The 19,606-nt window shown below is 40.2% G+C and overlaps 1 protein-coding gene across 1 annotated transcript; it reads left to right on the forward strand.

Moving 5' to 3' along the window:
* The first annotated feature begins 3,177 nt into the window (after nucleotides 1-3,177).
* On the forward strand, nucleotides 3,178-19,358 carry LOC109900794 (adhesion G-protein coupled receptor F3). Its single transcript, XM_020496619.2, has 18 exons — nucleotides 3,178-3,279; nucleotides 11,443-11,503; nucleotides 11,822-11,834; nucleotides 12,034-12,162; nucleotides 12,276-12,428; nucleotides 12,659-12,723; nucleotides 12,863-12,921; nucleotides 13,064-13,185; nucleotides 13,574-13,801; nucleotides 13,985-14,221; nucleotides 14,428-14,568; nucleotides 14,749-14,945; nucleotides 15,235-15,405; nucleotides 15,488-16,810; nucleotides 16,918-16,959; nucleotides 17,108-17,143; nucleotides 18,124-18,200; nucleotides 18,387-19,358. Exons 1-17 carry the CDS (start codon nucleotides 3,257-3,259, stop codon nucleotides 18,187-18,189), a joined length of 3,066 nt encoding a protein of 1,021 aa, XP_020352208.1. The 5' UTR covers nucleotides 3,178-3,256; the 3' UTR covers nucleotides 18,190-18,200; nucleotides 18,387-19,358.
* Nucleotides 19,359-19,606: the final 248 nt, after the last annotated feature.

Genomic DNA, 19,606 nt, shown 5'->3' on the forward strand with positions numbered 1-19,606 from the left:
TTCATTTTGATTAGATAGATTGAAATTGGACATTGAACATCACAGCACAGATATGTGTTGCGTAGAAACACGAAGTGGGTGGCCAGCAGAGATAGATGGGATGGGCTGAGGGAAGCTGAGGGTTGGTAAATTGTAAACCTGCACCAAGCTGGGAAGACTGAATCTGCAATAGGTAAGCAGCTTGGTTTGAAGAAATCAACTGTGGGAGCAATTATTAGGAAATGGAAGACATACAAGACCACTGATAATCTCCCTCGATCTGGGGCTCCACGCAAGATCTCACCCCGTTACCATCAGTAACACACTACGCCGCCAGGGTCTCAAATCCTGCAGTGCCAGACGTGTCCCCCTGCTTAAGCCAGTACATGTCCAGGCCCGTCTGAAGTTTGCTAGAGAGCATTTGGATGATCCAGAAGAAGATCGGGAGAATGTTATATGATCAGATGAAACCAAAATAGAACTTTTTGGTAAAAACTCAACTCGTCGTGTTTGGAGGACAAAGAATGCTGAGTTGCATCCAAAGAACACCATACCTACTGTGAAGCATGGGGGTGGAAACAACATGCTTTGGGGCTGTTTTTCTGCAAAGGGACCAGGACTACTGATCCGTGTAAAGGAAATAATGAATGGGGCCATGTATCGTGAGATTTTGAGTGAAAACCTCCTTCCATCAGCAAGGGCATTGAAGATGAAACGTTGCTGGGTCTTTCAGCATGACAATGATCCCAAACACACCGCCCGGGCCACGAAGGAGTGGCTTCGTAAGAAGCATTTCAAGGTCCTGGAGTGGCCTAGCCAGTCTCCAGATCTCAAACCCATAGAAAATCTTTGGAGGGAGTTGAAAGTCTGTGTTGCCCAGCAACAGCCCCAAAACATCACTGCTCTAGAGGAGATCTGCATGGAGGAATGGGCCAAAAAAAACAAAAAACCTTGTGAAGACTTACAGAAAACGTTTGACCTCTGTCATTGCCAACAAAGGGTATATAACAAAGTATTGAGATAAACTTTTGTTATTGACCAAATACTTATTTTCCACCATCATTTGCAAATAAATTCATAAAAAATCCTACAATGTGATTTTCTGGATTGTTTTTCTTCTCATTTTGTCTGTCATAGTTGAAGTGTACCTATGATGAAAATTACAGGCCTCTCTCATCTTTAAGTGGGAGAACTTGCACAATTGGTGGCTGACTAAATACTTTTTAGCCCCACTGTAAATCTGATATTTCATTTCTTTTAATTTTTTTATACATTTGCAAAAAAAAAAGTATTTTGTTTTGTCTTTATGGGGTATTGATGAGGGGGAAAAACATTTTTCATCCATTTTAGATTAAGGCTGTGACGTAACAAAATGTAGATAAAGACAAGGGCTCTGAATACTGTAGTTATGCAAATTTGTGAGGTCAGGAAAACACATAGGCCTACCCATAGACAGTATAACCACATTTATGGTTGACATTACAGTAAAGTGGTAACTGAATACAAAGCTAAAGTTAATGCTAAAATAAGACTACAAGTCGTGTCATGAGTGAGATCAGTAAATTAGTCTAGCATGATAGATTTTCATGTTCAACCTGCCTTTTCATCAGTTGAAGATTGTGGAGGTATGAAAGTCAACTTATTTCAGTTTAAATTTTTACTGTCACATACATAAGTACAGTGAAATACCTTTCTTGCAAACTCTAAACCCAAAAATGCAGTAATCAATATAAATGTAGTAGTAAAAAAGGTAAGCCTTTACTTGACAACCAGAGTCATAACACCTTATTACACGGTCATAATCACGTCATAGTATGTCATAACAGCTGACGTAACATGTCATAACACTGTCATTATATGGTCATAACACTGTCATGACCCATATATTTACACCTGTTGGGACGTACAGTATATTGTATTATTTTATGGCTGGTTATGACACCTACATAATATGTGTTTTTTCCCTGCCACAAAGTTTCCTTTCGTTTGAAAGTTTGTGTCTTAAGTCCTTTGTTGTTGTTTGTTGTAATGCAATCTTTACAGTCATCTGTCTTTTGATCTCATGTTGTACATCTCTTACAGCCTGTCTATCACCCTCAGCATAAACTGCCTTCTTCCTATTTAAGTTGTAATTTAATATTTTTTGATACCGAAGGCTTATTGTTAGGGAAGATTTTACAGGTTTTAGTAGGCACAACTGTAAAATCTTACTTAATCTACCCGGTCTTTGAACTACTCCCCTCTGGGTGCAGGAATGCTCCTGCATTCATCCCAGTCATCAGAAACAGAGCATTGGGGTAGGTGCATGTCTGACATCAATGTGTGACCAATTATAATGATACTTTTACATGGTCAATTTCAGAAAATTATATATAACATTAACATACTGTTGGCAAGTAGGCTTTGGTGTAATGGGATATTTTGCCTTGTGTGGTAGATTTTGTGGGTTTTGTGTCATGACAGTGTTTTTAGCCCAAACGGTTCAGACGCTACAGACAGAAGTCGGCACATCAGCTTTACCTATTTCAGATGAGTCACGTTCAGACGCTACAGACAGAAGTTGGCACATCAGCTTTACCTACTTCAGATGAGTCACGTTCAGACATTACAGACGTTTTCATTCAATTTTCTGGATGTGGTCAAGCTACACACCGGTGTAGCTTGACCACCTTCCACCGCAGATGCGGAAGTCTGACAGGCAGATGTGGTGGGTATTTTTGTATTACGTTGCTAAGACTGACACATGGGTGCGTCAAAAGACTCTTAATTAACCAGTGTTGAAGTAGCTACGAGGTAACTGTGGCTCAATACAGTCAGGCCTCATCAAGTACTGTGTTCTGTAATGTCTAGCTGGTAAATATTTGCAATAAAAGAACTAACCACATTGGGCCTCTCACTGTTCCACCTGTCTTTCCTCAATTGAGTGTATAATATTTAAATGTATAGGAATTACATGTAATGTCCAGGCAAAATGTCCTATTTATATAGTTTGTAACCTCCTGAAAGGAAAAGCTGGATTTGGTAGCCAAATGTGGATGGAAAGTTGAAGGCCTGAAGGCCTGTGTTGACCAGTCCAGATGGCATTGGGAGATACCAGCCATGCAAATGGCAGGGAACACTTTTTCACTTCTTATCGTCATCTGACGCATCTCTTGTGCTGCTTTCAAGCTTTTTTCACTGTGAGTGTTCAGTCTACCCTGAAGGCCTCCTGGTGATCATGGATTACGAACTGCATCCCACCTGTTGATCACTGGTTTCACAAGTAAAATCCAGGTTTATGAGCAGATTTCTTAAATCAAGGTCAGTATCTCCTCTTCCTGAAAATATATTATCTTTCATAATTTCTATGAAGGACTGCATTTACAAATGGTTCATACTGCTTAAGACTTGGTGGTTGCCCTGTATATTCTTATTCAAACGCATGCCAATATTGTCATGACTGCCGAAGGTGGCTCCCCTCCCTGTTTGGGCAGCGGTCGTCGTCACCGGCCTACTAGCCGCCACCGATCCCTTTTCCCTTGTCTGTTGGTTTAGTCTTATTAGTTGCACCTGTTTCTTTTGTGTTTCTTGATTTCTGGTCTATGTAAGCCTGTTTGGCCCGCTGGGGTTTGTGCGGGATTATTTTGTGTTCACTGTCGGTGTTGGATGTATTTTCTCTCTGGATCGTTTTGCCCTGTGTGCTTGGGCGGGTCAGTGTTTCTGCGCCCTGTGTTTGGCGTGACCGTTTTTGTGCCAGAGAGACTTCTGTTATTGAAGCCTCTGCTCTCTGCGCCTGACTCCTACCTTCCACAGCTAGTAACCCGTGACAAATATGTAGTTTGAAAATAACTTTAAACAGAACATTTTATTGTGTGAGTGAAACATTTTGAATATTGTGACATTTTATTAAATTTAGTTACCAATAATTAGTTTGGCTAGCAGAATGGCTGTATTGTATTGATGTTGAAAAATAGTTTACTTTTAGGGGAGATTTCCAAGACCCAAGACCTAAAAAGTGCTTTCAATTGAGACACTTCAGTTTATTTCTGCTCAAGTTCTTTTAAAATAAAGTGAGCTTCAATAGACCGAAAAGAGGTGTGTCTGGAATAATGTAGCCTGTTTAAACAGGCTGCTTCTGCATAGTATTCTGTTCTATTCACACTGCCTGGTGTACCATCTCATTAATGCTTAAATGAATGTCATATTGAGAGGCCATACATTACTTTATAAAAGTGGCTTAATAACTTTTTCTGTGCTGTGATAACCTCTAAACGCACCAGGAGGTTTTGTACACACAAAAAAAAGTAGGGTTCCACAAGGGTTCTCTGGGAAGGGTGATGGTTCTTAATACAAATCACATTTTATTGGTCACATACACATGGTTAGCAGATGGTAATGCGAGTGTAGCGAAATGCGAGTGTAGCGAAATGCCTGTGCTTCTAGTTCCGACAATGCAGTAATATCTATATCTGCGGTAATAAAAAATGTGGAACCATACTGACTCAATGGTTCATTGCTGTTCAAAAAAGGGTTCTATCCTCTTTCAGTAATTATAAAAATGAAGGGGTGGCTTATTAGAATATTTGAGGCGTGGTTTTTCACGGCTCTTTTTGTCCAACCGTGAGTGAGACTGTCATTCCAGTTTATCTGATCTGTTGTGTTATGCGATTACATTTTGTACAGTATATGTCCAGTGATGGTGTCTTGTGAAAAACGAATGTATAGACTTGTGTCAATTGAGAATGTTTGACTAAGTCAGTAGTTCTCAGCTCTCTCCTCAGCCATTCCAGAGCTAACACACCTGATGCAATTTGTTAATAAACACAATAATACAATGAACACAATAATGAAATATATGGTGTTTTAACAATATAATATGGCTATTAAACCAGAATAAAAAATGTTATAGTTCTAAAAAATAACCTTTGAGATAGAGAACATCCATAAAGGTTCTATAAACCCTATAACCTCCATAAAGGTTCTAAAAGAACCATTAAAAAACAACCCCGAAAGGGTTGTAACCATCGCGGAACCCTTTTTTGGTGCTATGTAGAATTTTATTTTTAAGAAAAGGATTCTATATAGCACCATACATTTCATGTAGAACCTTATGAGCATGGTTCTTTATATACAAGGGTTCTGCTATGGTTACAAGCCAAATAACCCCTATATGGCACTATATAGAACAATTTGTTTTTATTGTGTAATTGTGCTAGTCCATAGGTTTAAGTATCATGTAAGATTGTGTAAGATCCAGCTGAATGTGTAGGCCAACCCTTTTCACTGTTAAATTACCTCAAGTAAAATGTTGAGGATTTTTAGTTAATAAGCATATGCAGTTACAGTGGGGCAAAAAAGTATTTAGTCAACCACCAATTGTGCAAGTTCTCCCACTTAAAAAGATGAGAGAGGCCTGTAATTTTCATCATAGGTACACTTCAACTATGACAGACAAAATGAGAAGAAAAGAAATCCAGAAAATCACATTGTAGGATTTTTAATGAATTTATTTGCAAATTATGGTGGAAAATAAGTATTTGGTCACCTACAAACAAGCAAGATTCTGGCTCTCACAGACCTGTAACTTCTTCTTTAAGAGGCTCCTCTGTCTTCCACTCGTTACCTGTATTAATGGCACCTGTTTGAAGTTGTTATCAGTATAAAAGACAACTGTCCACAAACTCAAACAGTCACACTCCAAACTTCACTATGGCCAAGACCAAAGAGCTGTCAAAGGACACCAGAAACAAAACTGTAGACCTGCACCAGGCTGGGAAGACTGAATCTGCAATAGGTAAGCAGCTTGGTTTGAAGAAATCAACTGTGGGAGCAATTATTAGGAAATGGAAGACATACAAGACCACTGATAATCTCCCTCGATCTGGGGCTCCACGCAAGATCTCACCCCGTGGGGTCAAAATGATCACAAGAACGGTGAGCAAAAATCCCAGAACCACACGGGGGCACCTAGTGAATGACCTGCAGAGAGCTGGGACCAAAGTAACAAAGCCTACCATCAGCAAGGGCATTGAAGATGAAACATGACTGGGTCTTTCAGCATGACAATGATTCCAAACACACTGCCCGGGCAACGAAGGAGTGGCTTCGTAAGAAGCATTTCAAGGTCCTGGAGTGGCCTGGCCAGTCTCCAGATCTCAACCCCATAGAAAATATTTGGAGGGAGTTGGAAGTCCGTGTTGCCCAGCAACAGCCCCAAAACATCACTGCTCTAGAGGAGAACTGCATGGAGGAATGGGCCAAAATACCAGCAACAGTGTGTGAAAACCTTGTGAAGACTTACAGAAAACGTTTGACCTCTGTCATTGCCAACAAAGGGTATATAACAAAGTATTGAGATAAACTTTTGTTATTGACCAAATACTTATTTTCCACCATAATTTGCAAATAAATTCATAAAAAATCCTACAATGTGATTTTCTGGATTTTGTTTTCTCATTTTGTCTGCCATAGTTGAAGTGTACCTATGATGATTACAGGCCTCTCTCATCTTTTTAAGTGGGAGAACTTGCACAATTGGTGGTTGACTAAATACCTTTTTGCCCCACTGTATGTGTGCCATGGTGGTCTACACTGGAAAAAATGAAAATTATTCAATGGTTCATCCTCCGCTCTTAAGGTTCCTTGGAGAACTCTTATGCGATAAAGAACCTTTGAGTTAAGTGTGAGGTACTTGACGTGGCATCTACGGTTCTTCAGAATTCTAAAAGTTTCTTGAAATATATGGAAGCCTACAAATGTGTCCCTTTCATATCAGTTAAATTAACACTGTAAAGAAGTACAATAACCCCCAGTGTAGGTGTCAATAACCAGAGTTGAACCAAAACTACACCCATCCCTATATTTCCCAGCATGCTCTATTGCAGTTACATTTTTAGAATCGTTTTTATCAATATCGACATTGCCTTCAGAAAGTATTCAAACCCCTTGACTTTTTCCACATTTGGTTGAGTATTAAATTGAGATTTTATGTCACTGGCCTACACACAATACTCCATAATGTCAAAGATTGTAATGGCAAGCCTAAATAAGTTCATGAGTAAAAATGTGCTTAACCATAGTGATAGGCATTCCGGCTTTTTTCAGTGAGCCGGCTCGTTCGGCTCAGAGGGAAGGGATGTGGCCACTATTTGAAGGGGCTCCTCCAAATAGGATCAGACCTCCATTATGGCATCTGCTGAGGGATTCCTTCGTGCTGCATCCCCAGTTGCTCTCTCGTCAAACAACATCCAAACAGCAGACATTTGTGGCACTACTGCTGGTGCTTCTGCTCCATCTGATCCCTCTTCTTCCTGTTGCCCTGGTGCTTGAGCCAGCTGACTGTTGGGGCTGTCCCTCCCTGCTGCAGAGGTTATTCTTTGAAGAGCCTCATCAATCACTCTGGCATCACTGAAGGCTAACTTCTTAAACCTGGGGTCAAGTGCAGCGGTTTCTGATAGTGCGTGATTATATTCCATTCTGTGGAACTTTCTGTCCATTGATGAACATAGGGTGTCAATCAACTATGTCACATGTCCTGTGGTTACATTTGCTTCTCTCTGGCGACTGGCGGTGATTCGCTGCAGACCCTTACACAGAAGTATAATTTTTGAGGCTGTCACATAGCTGGAAAGAGAGAACAGTAACTTATTAGTTCAGGTTCATGTTTTGTCTACTGATACTACATCCTCATCTACTGCTCATATACATATATAATTACTGGATTAAATAATGATGTAGTAATAACTGCTTACTGTACCTCTCTCCACTGATCTCCACCGTGACCTGCTCAAAGGGCTCCAGGACTCTGCACACCACCTCCCATTCCTCTTGGGTCAGAGCATCAACAGGTGCATTGACAATGGCCATGGTAGAGATGATGGCATCCTTTGACTCAAGAAACCTCTTCAACATAAAACATGTTGAATTCCACCTTGTAGTGCAGTCTTGTTTAGGCCTCAGCTCAGCCATCCCCATCTGGCGTTGTGTAGACTTTAGTTTTTCAGCACCTACTGTTCTCCTGTTGAAATATTCCACAGCTGCTTTAACTTTGTCCACAGTGGGCTTCATCACCTTCATAGCATCTCTTACAATCAGGTTGATTGTCTGGGCAAGACATGGGTGATGGGTCCATTTAAACATTTTCATGGCTTTAGTTATGTTAGCTGCATTGTTGCTAACACAACAGACCACTTTTCCATCTAGTTGCCATTCTCAGGCCCCTCTCAACAGTTCCTCTGTCAAGTTCTCTGAGGTGTGTCTGTCACTGAACTCAAAGCAGTCCAGAAGACAGCTAGACATCGAAAGATCTTCAATGAAGTGACATGTAACCAACATGTAAGAAGTGGTTACCCTTGATGTCCAGCAGTCAGTGGTAAGGCAAACTGTAGTAGCTTTTTGGACTCTTTCCGCATTGAAGCCTGTGTGCTCTCGTACAGCTGTGGAATAAGTGATTTTGAAAGGATTTTCCTGCCTGGAATTGTGTACATTGGATTTCGACTATTGCTATAATTTCTAAAACCTCTGTCCTCCACGATCAAAAATGTCTGGAAATCGGTGGCAGTCATTTTAGCCAATGCAATATAAATTTGGCCTTGTTTTGCTACAGACATAGACTTTGGCATAAACTGGTCCATAGAAGACTGTGTTTCTGTGGGTCGCGGAGTAGGCCTACTTGACTGAGTGGATACATCTCCATGTGTGGAGGTGCTGGCTCCACCACTATCACTAGCAGGCCCGCTAGTTTCTCGAAGCTCCGCTACAGCTAGCTTCACAGTTGGGTGCACAGTTCGCATATGGCGCTGTAGATTGTGCATAGAACTGGCTTTATATGAGATTTTGTTTTGAGATTTTGTTTTGGCAAATTCTACACTGTGCTCTAACATTGTCTACATTATTAAAATGCATCCAAATTCTCAAATCAAATCACATCAAATGTATTTATATAGCCCTTCGTACATCTGCTGATATCTCAAACTGCTGTACAGAAACCCAGCCTAAAACCCCAAACTGCAAGCAATGTAGGTGTAGAAGCACGGTGGCTAGGAAAAACTCCCTAGAAAGGCCAAAACCTAGGAAGAAACCTAGAGAGGAACCAGGCTATGAGGGGTGGCCAGTCCTCTTCTGGCTGTGCCGGGTGGAGATTATAACAGAACATGGCCAAGATGTTCAAATGTTCATAAATGACCAGCATGGTCAAATAATAATAATCACAGTAGTTGTAGAGGGTGCAGCAAGTCAGCACCTCAGGAGTAAATGTCAGTTGGCTTTTCATAGCCGATCATTAAGAGTATCTCTACCATTCCTGCTGTCTCTAGAGATGTTGAAAACAGCAGGTCTGGGACAGGTAGCACGTCCGGTGAACAGGTCAGGATTCCATAGCCACAGGCAGAACAGTTGAAACTGGAGCAGCAGCACGAGAGAGAGAGAGAGAGAGAGAGAGAGAGAGAGAGAGAGAGAGAGAGAGAGAGAGAGAGAGAGAGAGAGAGAGAGAGAGAATACTTAAATTCACACAGGACACCGGAAAAGACAGGAGAAGTACTCCAGATATAGCAAACTGACCCTAGCCCCCGACACATAAACTACTTCAGCATAAATACTGGAGGCTGAGACAGGAGGGGTCAGGAGACACTGTGGCTCTTAGAGCCGACTCGTTCACGAACGACTCATCACTACTTAACAAGTCACATAATAAGTTGCATGGACTCACTGTGTGCGCAAACATAGTGTTTAAAATATGATTTTTGAATGACTACCTCATCTCTGTACCCCACACATAAACTTATCTACAAGGCCCCTCAGTTGAGCATTGTATTTCAAACACAAAATCAACCACATACACCAGGGAGGTTTTCCAATGCCTCGCAAATAAGGGAACCTATTGGTAGATGTGTAAAAAAAAAAGGGGAAAAAGCAGACATTGAATATCTCTTTGAGCATCGTGAAGTTATTAAGTTATTACACTTTGGATGGTGAATCAATACACCCGGTCACTACAAAGATGCAGACGTCCTTCCTAACTCAGTTGCCGGAGACAAAGGAAACCGTTCAGGGATTTCACCATGAGGCCAACGGGTGACTTTAAAACCGTTGCAGAGTTTAATGGCTGTGAAGGAAGAAAACTGAGGATGGATCAACAACATTGTCGTTTCCACAATACTAACCTAAATGACAGAGTGAAAAGAAGGAAGCCTGTGCATAATGAAACCATTTCAAAACATGCGTCCTGTTTGCAACAAGACATTAAAGTAAAACGGCAAAGAATGTGGCAAAGAAATTAACTTCATGTCCTGAATACAACGTGTTATGTTGGGGCCAAATCCAACACAACACTTCACTGAGTACCACTCTTCATATTTTCAAGCAATGTGGTGGCTGCATTATGTTATGTGTATGCTTGTGATCGTCAAGGACTAGGGAGTTTTTTAGGGATAAAAATAAACGGAATAAAGATAATCACATGCAAAATCCTAGCGAAAACCTGATTCAATCTGCTCTCCAACAGACATTGGGAGAATAATTCACCTTTCAGCAGGACAATAACCTAAAAGACAAGGCCAAATATACACTTGAGTTGCTTACCAAGACAACATTGGATGTTCCTGGGTGGCCTAGTTAGAGTTTTGACTGAAATCGGCTTGAAGATCTATGGCAAGACTTCAAAATGTCTGTCAAATCTATTTTTTTATAATAATGTATGATCCAGGTTTGCAAAACTCTTAGAGACTAATCCAGAAAGATATGTATTGACTCAGAGGTGTGAATACTTATGTAAATTTGATATTTCTGTATTTCATTTTCAACACATTTGCAAAATTTTATAAAAACATGTTTCACTTTGTCATTATGGGGTATTGTGTGTAGATGGTGGAGAACTTTTTTTTATTCCATTTTGAATTCAGACTGTAACACATCAAAATGTGGAAAATGTTAAGGGGTTTGAATACTTTCTGAAGGGACTCTTCCGACATGTAAATGATTGAGAGGACATACAGAAAAGTGTACATAGTACGTGCATTGTTCTGGGTTTTGTTTATTGATCAGAGAGATTCAGTACACCATCAGCAGTTCAGCAGGACAAGCTCACTGCCTGCTGTGTTTGTGTTACGGGGAAAATGCAAAGTAATGCAAAGGAATGTTTGTCTAGTTAAATTATGACTTTTTGTACTTCAGGGAAAGGGGCACATGAGATAAGAGGTTAGTAATGGTTCTGAAGTGTATTCGTTATTTAAGTAGCTACCTCACAGGGAAATATTAAAAAATAAAATAAAATACATTCCCAGAGATGGATAATAACATCTGAATAGAAGAATAAAAGCAACAAATAGACACAGACTCAAATGAGGTAAATATAACAACAATGGGAATGGACTATCAGAAAAGTGATGTTATGTCTTCACTTTTTGTTTCACTCGACGAGCCAAACATTGTAATTAAGTAATGTGTCCAAATGATTGAAGCAGTGTCCATCTTCTTTACTTCCATCAGACAAACGATGTGGGCCAGAGCTGTAATACTTTTCATTGGTGTGTTATTCCATTACCAGCAGGTAAGCAGTACATTGTAATGGTATTTGAAATGAGCCGGTATATGGCCATTATACCACGGTTAAGGGCTGTTCTTATGCACAACGCAATGCAGAGTGCCTGGATACAGCCCTTAGCCGTGGTATATTGGCCATATATTGCTATTATAAACTGGTTACCAATGTAATTAGAGTAGTAAAAATAAATGTTTTGTCATACCCGTGGTATACGGTCTGATATACTATGGCTGGCAGCCAATCAGCATTCAGGGCTCAAATCAGCCAGTTTATAATGTCCCTTTAGTGATGAAATATAATGTGTCTCTCTCTTCATTGACACAGGCCTTAGCAGTGGGTGAGTTATTTATGCATTTATGTCTGAATACATAACAAACCAAGCAGCTTACTCTCTATGAAAAGGTGAAATTACTAAGTAACTCACACAAGCAGATGCACACTTGGAGACCCTCTCCTCTTATCATTTAAATCAGAAGTCGAACAGGCTCTCATGCCTATTTGCCAAAATGTTTCCTTTATGTCACTGATTGTTTTAGATACCTACATGGCTGAGTTCATGATAGAAAGCAATGCTACGTTGTACGTCTCTGGTGCTCTATCAGCAATCAAGCAAATAGCAACACCTAATACAACAATGACTATTGAACTGCTTGAACTAACAGCAGGTACAGTATCACTATTTCTACCAAATATGGTTTCATAGAGAAAAATGTGTTTAAAATGATTCTCTATCAGTGTTTCATCCATAGCCCGATTGATAATGTGTGTTTCTTTGTAGAATGTCAAATTGTCGGGAATGCTTCTACGTGTAACTGTTCATCAGCGTACATCTGGAGTAACGACGTGTGTGGCAATTTCCAGTGTTGCAATTACTCATATTGTAACGCAAATATTTCTGACTACCCAGCCCTCTGCATACCCAAAGTGAAAGGTACTATTGCTGATACTGTTATTTGTGCTATCATTCTTCTATATGATCAATAGCCTAGCCCTAGTTGATACTATTAAACAAGTATTGTTATGATTCCTTCTTCATTGTGTCATTGTTGCTGTTGGTTCTACTAATTGTCATCCACTGCTATTATTAATGTAGTTATTGTTATTGTTGCAGTGTTGCTGTATATTTTACACTATTGTAATTGTTTGTTTTTGTTGACATAGTTCGCTTTAATGGAACAGTCCGAGTGAGAATAACAATTAATCAAACTGATACTATCAAAAAACAGGTACATTTTAATTTTAATTTTAGGGAATTCAAATTCGCTGAAATTGTGATGAAAATGATTAACATGTATAGTAAGTTAATGTGACACCTGAACACACACTATATGTAATATTGATGCTAAAATGTCCTTTTCATCTCAGCTTACAGATGGTTTTAAACAATTACATGGGTTTGAGTGCCTCAATGTGTCTGGACCAAGGTAATGAAATCTAAATGTATTGGATGTATTTTCTCATTGCTTAATATTTGGCAGAGTGCTTGTTTTTCTCCCCAAAGGTGCAACATCAATTTCTGATTTTGTCTCCCTTTCACCCATTGGCAACTCAATACGGACACATAAGGGATGATGGACAAATTGTTGATTTCAAAGTGGATCTCAGTGTCATATTTCTGACTGATACACTTGCAAAAATAATAGCTGACCTGGAACCTACTGTTGGCAAAATAGCTGTTGAAACATCAGGTAAATGCCCTGCCCCTTCCAATACAGTACAGCCATTTCACGTAGTGATATTAAGACCATGAGTAGATCTGCCAAAAACACCGGGGCATTAGGCTCAGATAAGTCACACGAGAAAATATTATATACAGTATATATATATTTTTTTTTAAATGGAGTCTCTGCACACTCTAATCAGTTGTAGTTTCAGAGTTTAACTTGCTAAGCTTTCGATACTATGATGACCTTTGCCGGACCATACAAACAAGTGCAGAGACAGTTTCATACTGAGAAATGTGGCAAGGATTATGGTATGAAATAGATTGTTATGTTGGAAATTATTATGTAAAGCGTGTAAGGATGTATTGTATTATTTATTGCATTGATACTGTATGTTTTTGCTTTTCCACAGGACTCGTGAGCATTCAGTATCCAATGGACACAGTGAAATTCTCCTCAACACCGACGCTAAACTGCAGATTTGAAGAGAAAACAAACGGCTCTTGGAACTGGAACCTGTTAAAAGGAAATAAGACATTTGATCTGAACACTGGAAGCAGCATAACAGTCTCATTACCCAATGAAACGCCACACAATTGTACCACAGTCCAAATTATAAAGTTGTCAGGGAACTGGGCAGGTGAGTCTGAGAGACCTATGATGCTTGCCAATATAAGTTGAGGGTGTAGGATTCTATTTCATGTTTATGAAGCCATTGTAAATATAGCATCTCATTTTGTTCGATGCTGAAATAGGCCTACTGTTGGTAATGTTTATTGCTTTTTGAGTGATGATTAACTATTTTATCCCTCTGCTTCTGAAGGGATTTATAAGTGTGGATTTTCCAAAGGGTCCATTGTGCACGCAGCCACTGCAGAGTTGAAGGTAGCCCTGCTACCAGATAAGATCACCATGACGATTGACCCACTGACTGTAGAATGCCAAGATGCAGTGCCTCCTGTGACAGTCACCGCAACCATCGATAACAGCACAGAGCAATACACGGTCACTTGGTCATACCAAAATAATCTCCAAACTCCAAATCTCCAAACTAAACCAGGTACCAGGAACTCTTAGTCTTGTGTCTTGAACTATGTATCACCTTGTTTATTTTTGTGCTCAAAATGATTAAAGTTGCAGTAACTTGATAATAAATAAGCAGTTGCTTATCAACAGATAGTTTGTTGATAGTACGACCATCTGTAGAGCATCTCCAGATGGAAAATCTTCACTATCCAAATAAAGTGTGACCACATTCTATTCTAGTACCACCAGCGGGGATAGCCTACACCACAGTGATATCTATAAATTGCAGTCCATCAAGCTCACCCCATGTTGTCATCGTCAGCTTTACAAATCAGATGGATGAGATCAAGAAAGCAAGCATAACTATCCCAGTGATATATGGTATGTTCAGATTGTATGAGTCCATACAAAAAAGGGGAAAAAGGAAAAGCCATTCCAGTTAATTACTATCCCTCAAATGTGTGAAATGATGTGATTGGTTAAAGTCCCCTTACATCCAGAAGGGATGAAGAAGATGAGGCTTAATTCCTATTAATACTCTTTACTGCTGTTTATATTCAGCTCATGACAGGAACCAGGCTTGTCCTGAAGACAGTAACGTTTGGCCAAAAACCCCAAAAGGTGTAACTGTCACCATCCGAAAATGTGAGGTGAATAGAGTTGGGTACAAAGAGCGGACATGCAAGGGGCCTGAGTGGATGGAGGTGCTGGATAACTGTGTCAATGAGGAGCTCAACAAAGTTGTCAATGCAGCAGCAGTGAGTATGACCTTTCACCTTCTGCACTCACACAACTCTTATACTGCGAAGTTGATATGGAACGTTGGTAATGTTTCGGTGAATGCCTACATTTTCTGTAAAAGTGCATTCCTGACATTTAGTAATATGACAACACTACTCACGGGTTGGTCATATGATATATCACATTCTTCAACTACACATCCAGCCAATGGAATGCTGTGTGACTTGTGTTGAAATACTCTGGGCCTGTAGAATGTGTTGGTATAGGAAACCAAGTTACTATTCTATGTTTGTTTTTACATCACAGAATTTTAAAGAGGGACTTGGAGCTACTCTTCAGGTTGCTATTCAAATCTTTTCTGATTTGAAGAAGAGCATGGTTGCTGACTCAGTTGCTGATCTGAGTGCATCCATCAATGTGCTGGATACCATGTCGAGTGCATCAGAAACCATCACCCTGGATAACTCCATTTTAGATGTGAGCCATACCCCAAATAACTGTTATACAGTCGTGTACAGTATATCTCATACAGAAACATAAATGTATATTTATTTTTCAGACATTTCTTGATGCAGCGAGCAACATGTTGAATAACACTTGGAAGGCAGTCAACAAAACCCTTGAATACGACATGTCCTCAAAATACCTCACGTCTATCGAAGGTCTAGTGAATAACATCAAAATGAATACCAGTGAGGGAAATGACACCCCAAATATACAACTCAAACTCTGCAATGTTCAAAACGGCACATCTTGCAATGACATTGTGTTTGGTGTAGAGGTCAAATTGGCCCTGTCCTCGGGAATAGTGAAAACTGTGGGAGTAAAAAACCTGGCTGACAAATTAAACAATTCTAAATTCTCAGACTATAAATTCCCTAGCATTGTGGTGTCAGCCACACTGCAAAACAGCAATGACTCCAAAATAGACATCAAATTGGACTTTCCCATCAACCAGTCGATGACTCAAGACTCCAACATCCTCTGTGTGTTCTGGAACACCACATTGAACGAATGGTCTGAAGAAGGCTGCAAGTGGAAGAAAGGGGTCAACAATAGAAGCTATTGCGAGTGTACCCACCTGACCTCCTTTTCAGTGCTGATGTCAAAGATCCCAGTGACCCTGCTCTTTCTGGATGAGATCACCTACGTGGGCCTCGGCGTGTCCATCTGCTCCCTCATCATCTTCCTCATCATCGAGGCGCTGGTGTGGTCGGCCGTCGTCAAGTCCAACCTCTCGCACTTCCGCCACACGGCCCTGGTCAACATCTCTCTGTGCCTGTTACTGGCCGACTGCAGTTTCCTGGCCGCCTGCCTCTCCAGCATCAAAACCTCTACCTGGTGCCTCGTCCTGACCGTGACCAAGCAGTACTTCTTCCTGGCTATGTTCTGCTGGATGCTATGCCTCAGCATCATGCTACTACACCAGCTCATCTTCATCTTCCACCCGCTGAGGAAGAGGGTATATCTGCTCCTGTCCACCATCCTTGGCTACATCTGTCCCACAGTGATAGTGTCAGCTACTTATGTGTACTACAAATACACAGGGAAACCCTACCACAACACGGAAACCTGCTGGCTCACTTACGAGGGACTTCTGAAGGGGTCCATTCACGCATTTCTTCTGCCCGTCGGGACGATTATTTTGATGAATCTCTTCTCCATGGGTGTTGTCATTATGACACTCCTAAAGTCCACTGTCTCTGATGGGAGTAAAGCCGATGAGAAAGAGGCAGCCAAAAGCATCATGAAAGTGATGGTCTTTTTAACGCCAGTCTTTGGAGTAACATGGGTTTTGGGATTCTTTGTTCTGCTCATTGATATCAACGCACCAATGGGTGTTCTGATGAAATATGCTTTCACCATCATAAACTCCTTTCAGGTACTTTGTCATCCATTTTCCATTACAGATATTCCTGTCTGAAATTATTGAGTGAAATTAGCTGTAATTAGTTTTTACCATTGTATTCATTGTGTGATGTTTTTCAGGGCCTTTTCATTTTGCTGACTGGATGTTTTGCAGAGAAAAGGGTATTTGTCCATCCTTAAAGATATAGATATAATTTAGAAATAAATGAAAGATATCATTTAATAGTGTTACAATAGTGAATAATGTATACTAACTGTATAGATATTATGTACCCTTACTACTACTCCTTCTTTGTCATGTTAATACCAGGTGAAAGATGAGGTGTTGAAACTTTTCTTGGCTGGGGTGAGTTCTGCTCTTTTTTTCCCTGCTTTTGTTGTCTTTCCTTTCAAGTGGTGTTGGAGGGCCAGTAGGAGGCACTCTTTCCTCTGGTCTAAAAAATATCCCAATGCCCCAGGGCAGTGATTGGGGACACTGCCCTGTGTAGGGTGCCGTCTTTCGGATTGAACGTTAAACGGGTGGCCTGACTCTCTGAGGTCATTAAAGATCCCATGGCACTTATCGTAAGAGTAGGGGTGTTAACCCCGGTGTCCAAACCATCACGGTCACCTAATAATCCCCAGTTTACAATTGGCTCATTCATCCCCCTCCTCTCCCCTGTGACTATTCCCCAGGTCGTTGCTGTAAATGAGAACATGTTCTCAGTGAACTTACCTGGTAAAATAACGGATAAATAAAAATAAAAAAAATAAATTATTGAGCAGTCAAATGTGGTTAAATCTTTCTTCAAGTTGCTCTTATACCTGTGTAGGAATGCTATAATTACGCTAGTTACAACACTGTACTTCCATAGTACTATGGTAATTGTCTTGTAATGACATAGTAAACTTTTTACCAATTTAATTAGAGCAGTAAAAATAAATGTTTTGTCATACTGGGGAGGCAGGGTAGCCTAGTGGTTAAAGCATTGGACTTGTAACTGGAAGGTTGCGAGTTCAAACCCCCGAGCTGACAAGGTACAAATCTGTGGTTCTGCCCCTGAACAGGCAGTTAACCCACTGTTCCTAGGCCGTCATTGAAAATAAGAATTTGTTCTTAACTGACTTGCCTGGTTAAATAAAAGTTTTTAAAATAGCCGTGGTATACAGTTTGATATACCACGGCTGTCAGCCAATCAGCATTCAGGGCTCGAACCACCCAGTTTATAAAGACTGTTAAATAACAAAGAAAGCAAAATAAAGCACCATGTATCAATATTGTAATGCCAACATAGTGTCATGTGTTACTGAAAGCACAGATATAAATCTGCACACCTCTCTCACCAGGCACGTACTACCAAAGGGACAAGTGAGAGTATAAAAGACCTGACAAAGTCCACTTCAAATAATTGATGAACATCAAGGTTTGTACAGTCTTGATACAAGACAAACATGTCTGCTGCTAAACACCTAACTCTTAACTCCTCCAGCCCTTAATTAGTTAAATCAGGCATGCTAGTACTGGGCTGTAACAAAAGCCTGCACACTTTAAGGGTCTGCACGATTGGGGAATGAAAGACACCGTACTCATCATATGTTTTCTGCCTCAGAAAACGAGCTATATTCTGGATCAAGCTATATACTGGATCAGGACCAACCTATATGTCTGCCACTACTCTCACCCAGACAGAAACATCCACCTGGTTGTTTCCTCAAAGACAGGGATGGCTGTGGTTTAGGTGGTGTTTAGACAGGTCTTATCATGATTTCATTATATTATGTCAATTACCTATCAAGTTTCATATTAATATCTGAACTCCTAGACATGAATCAATTGCTAAACACATCTTTGTGATTTCCTGTACACGTATTTTCTACAAACAGTACAGTAGCATACTATGATGTCATAATATTACTGTTGTGTTGGTCAATGGCATTTGGTTAATAATACTAATGATTCAATTGATTGAGTTTTCCTGTACTTGCATTATTTATAACTGTAGATGAACTATGGCAATCAAAGTTATTGTAATAAAGGAAGGCCAGGATTCCAGGCATGTTGTAGACAAACACATTGCATACTGACAAAGTGCCTTTTAAAGGCTATTTCCCCAACATTTGCAAAGATCGCATTCACGGTAAACACTGCAGATATTGGCTCAAGCTGAGATTACCTTGAAAATGCCCTTCAAGTGCTTTGCACTTGTAGACAACGTGCCTTTGATTGTAGACAACGTGCCTAATTGTCTTTTTTAATCTAAACCCGCTGCCACCAATTCATTGTTTGGAATATAGGTGTATCATTTGTGGCTGTAGAGCAAATGCATTTATGTAATAGAATGAGAAACCTAGGGCTGGATTCAATCCATTTCGACAAAGTATCGTGGAAGATCCACATAAAAATGTTAAGATCTTCAGTGCTACGGAATGAATAGAGCCCCTAGATTAACTAGCTTTATTAGGGAAAGGTAGTATCTCCATTAGTCTATGGTCTCGATTCAATCCAGAGTGTGATTGACATTTAAAGGCAATGTTCCCACATTTCTCAGAGACTGCAGTCACAGTAATGTCAGTCCAATCGGAAATTGCCTTTAAATGTCAATTACGCTGTAACATGGATCTTGTGTTAATGTTTATTTTTTACATTGTTATCTGTATGTGTGTGTGCTCTTGCAATCATCTAATAATCAATCAAATAAAGAAACATACATCTCACAGAAGCAATTATTTCATTATTTCATTCAGGCTCCTGAGTGGTGCAGTGGTCTAAGGCACTGCATCTCAGTGCAAGAGATGTCACTACAGTCCCTGGTTCGATTCCAGACTGTAT

The sequence above is a fragment of the Oncorhynchus kisutch genome, linkage group LG12 (genome assembly GCF_002021735.2).
Source record: "Oncorhynchus kisutch isolate 150728-3 linkage group LG12, Okis_V2, whole genome shotgun sequence".
In the NCBI taxonomy this organism is placed as follows: domain Eukaryota; kingdom Metazoa; phylum Chordata; class Actinopteri; order Salmoniformes; family Salmonidae; genus Oncorhynchus; species Oncorhynchus kisutch.

Coding starts and splice junctions, on each gene's coding strand:
- LOC109900794 (XM_020496619.2), top strand. CDS start 3,257: ATGAGCAGATTTCTTAAATCAAG. Junction 13,186..13,573: donor AATAGCTGTTGAAACATCAG/GTAAATGCCCTG, acceptor GCTTTTCCACAG/GACTCGTGAGCATTCAGTAT. Junction 15,406..15,487: donor TGGATAACTCCATTTTAGAT/GTGAGCCATACC, acceptor TTTATTTTTCAG/ACATTTCTTGATGCAGCGAG.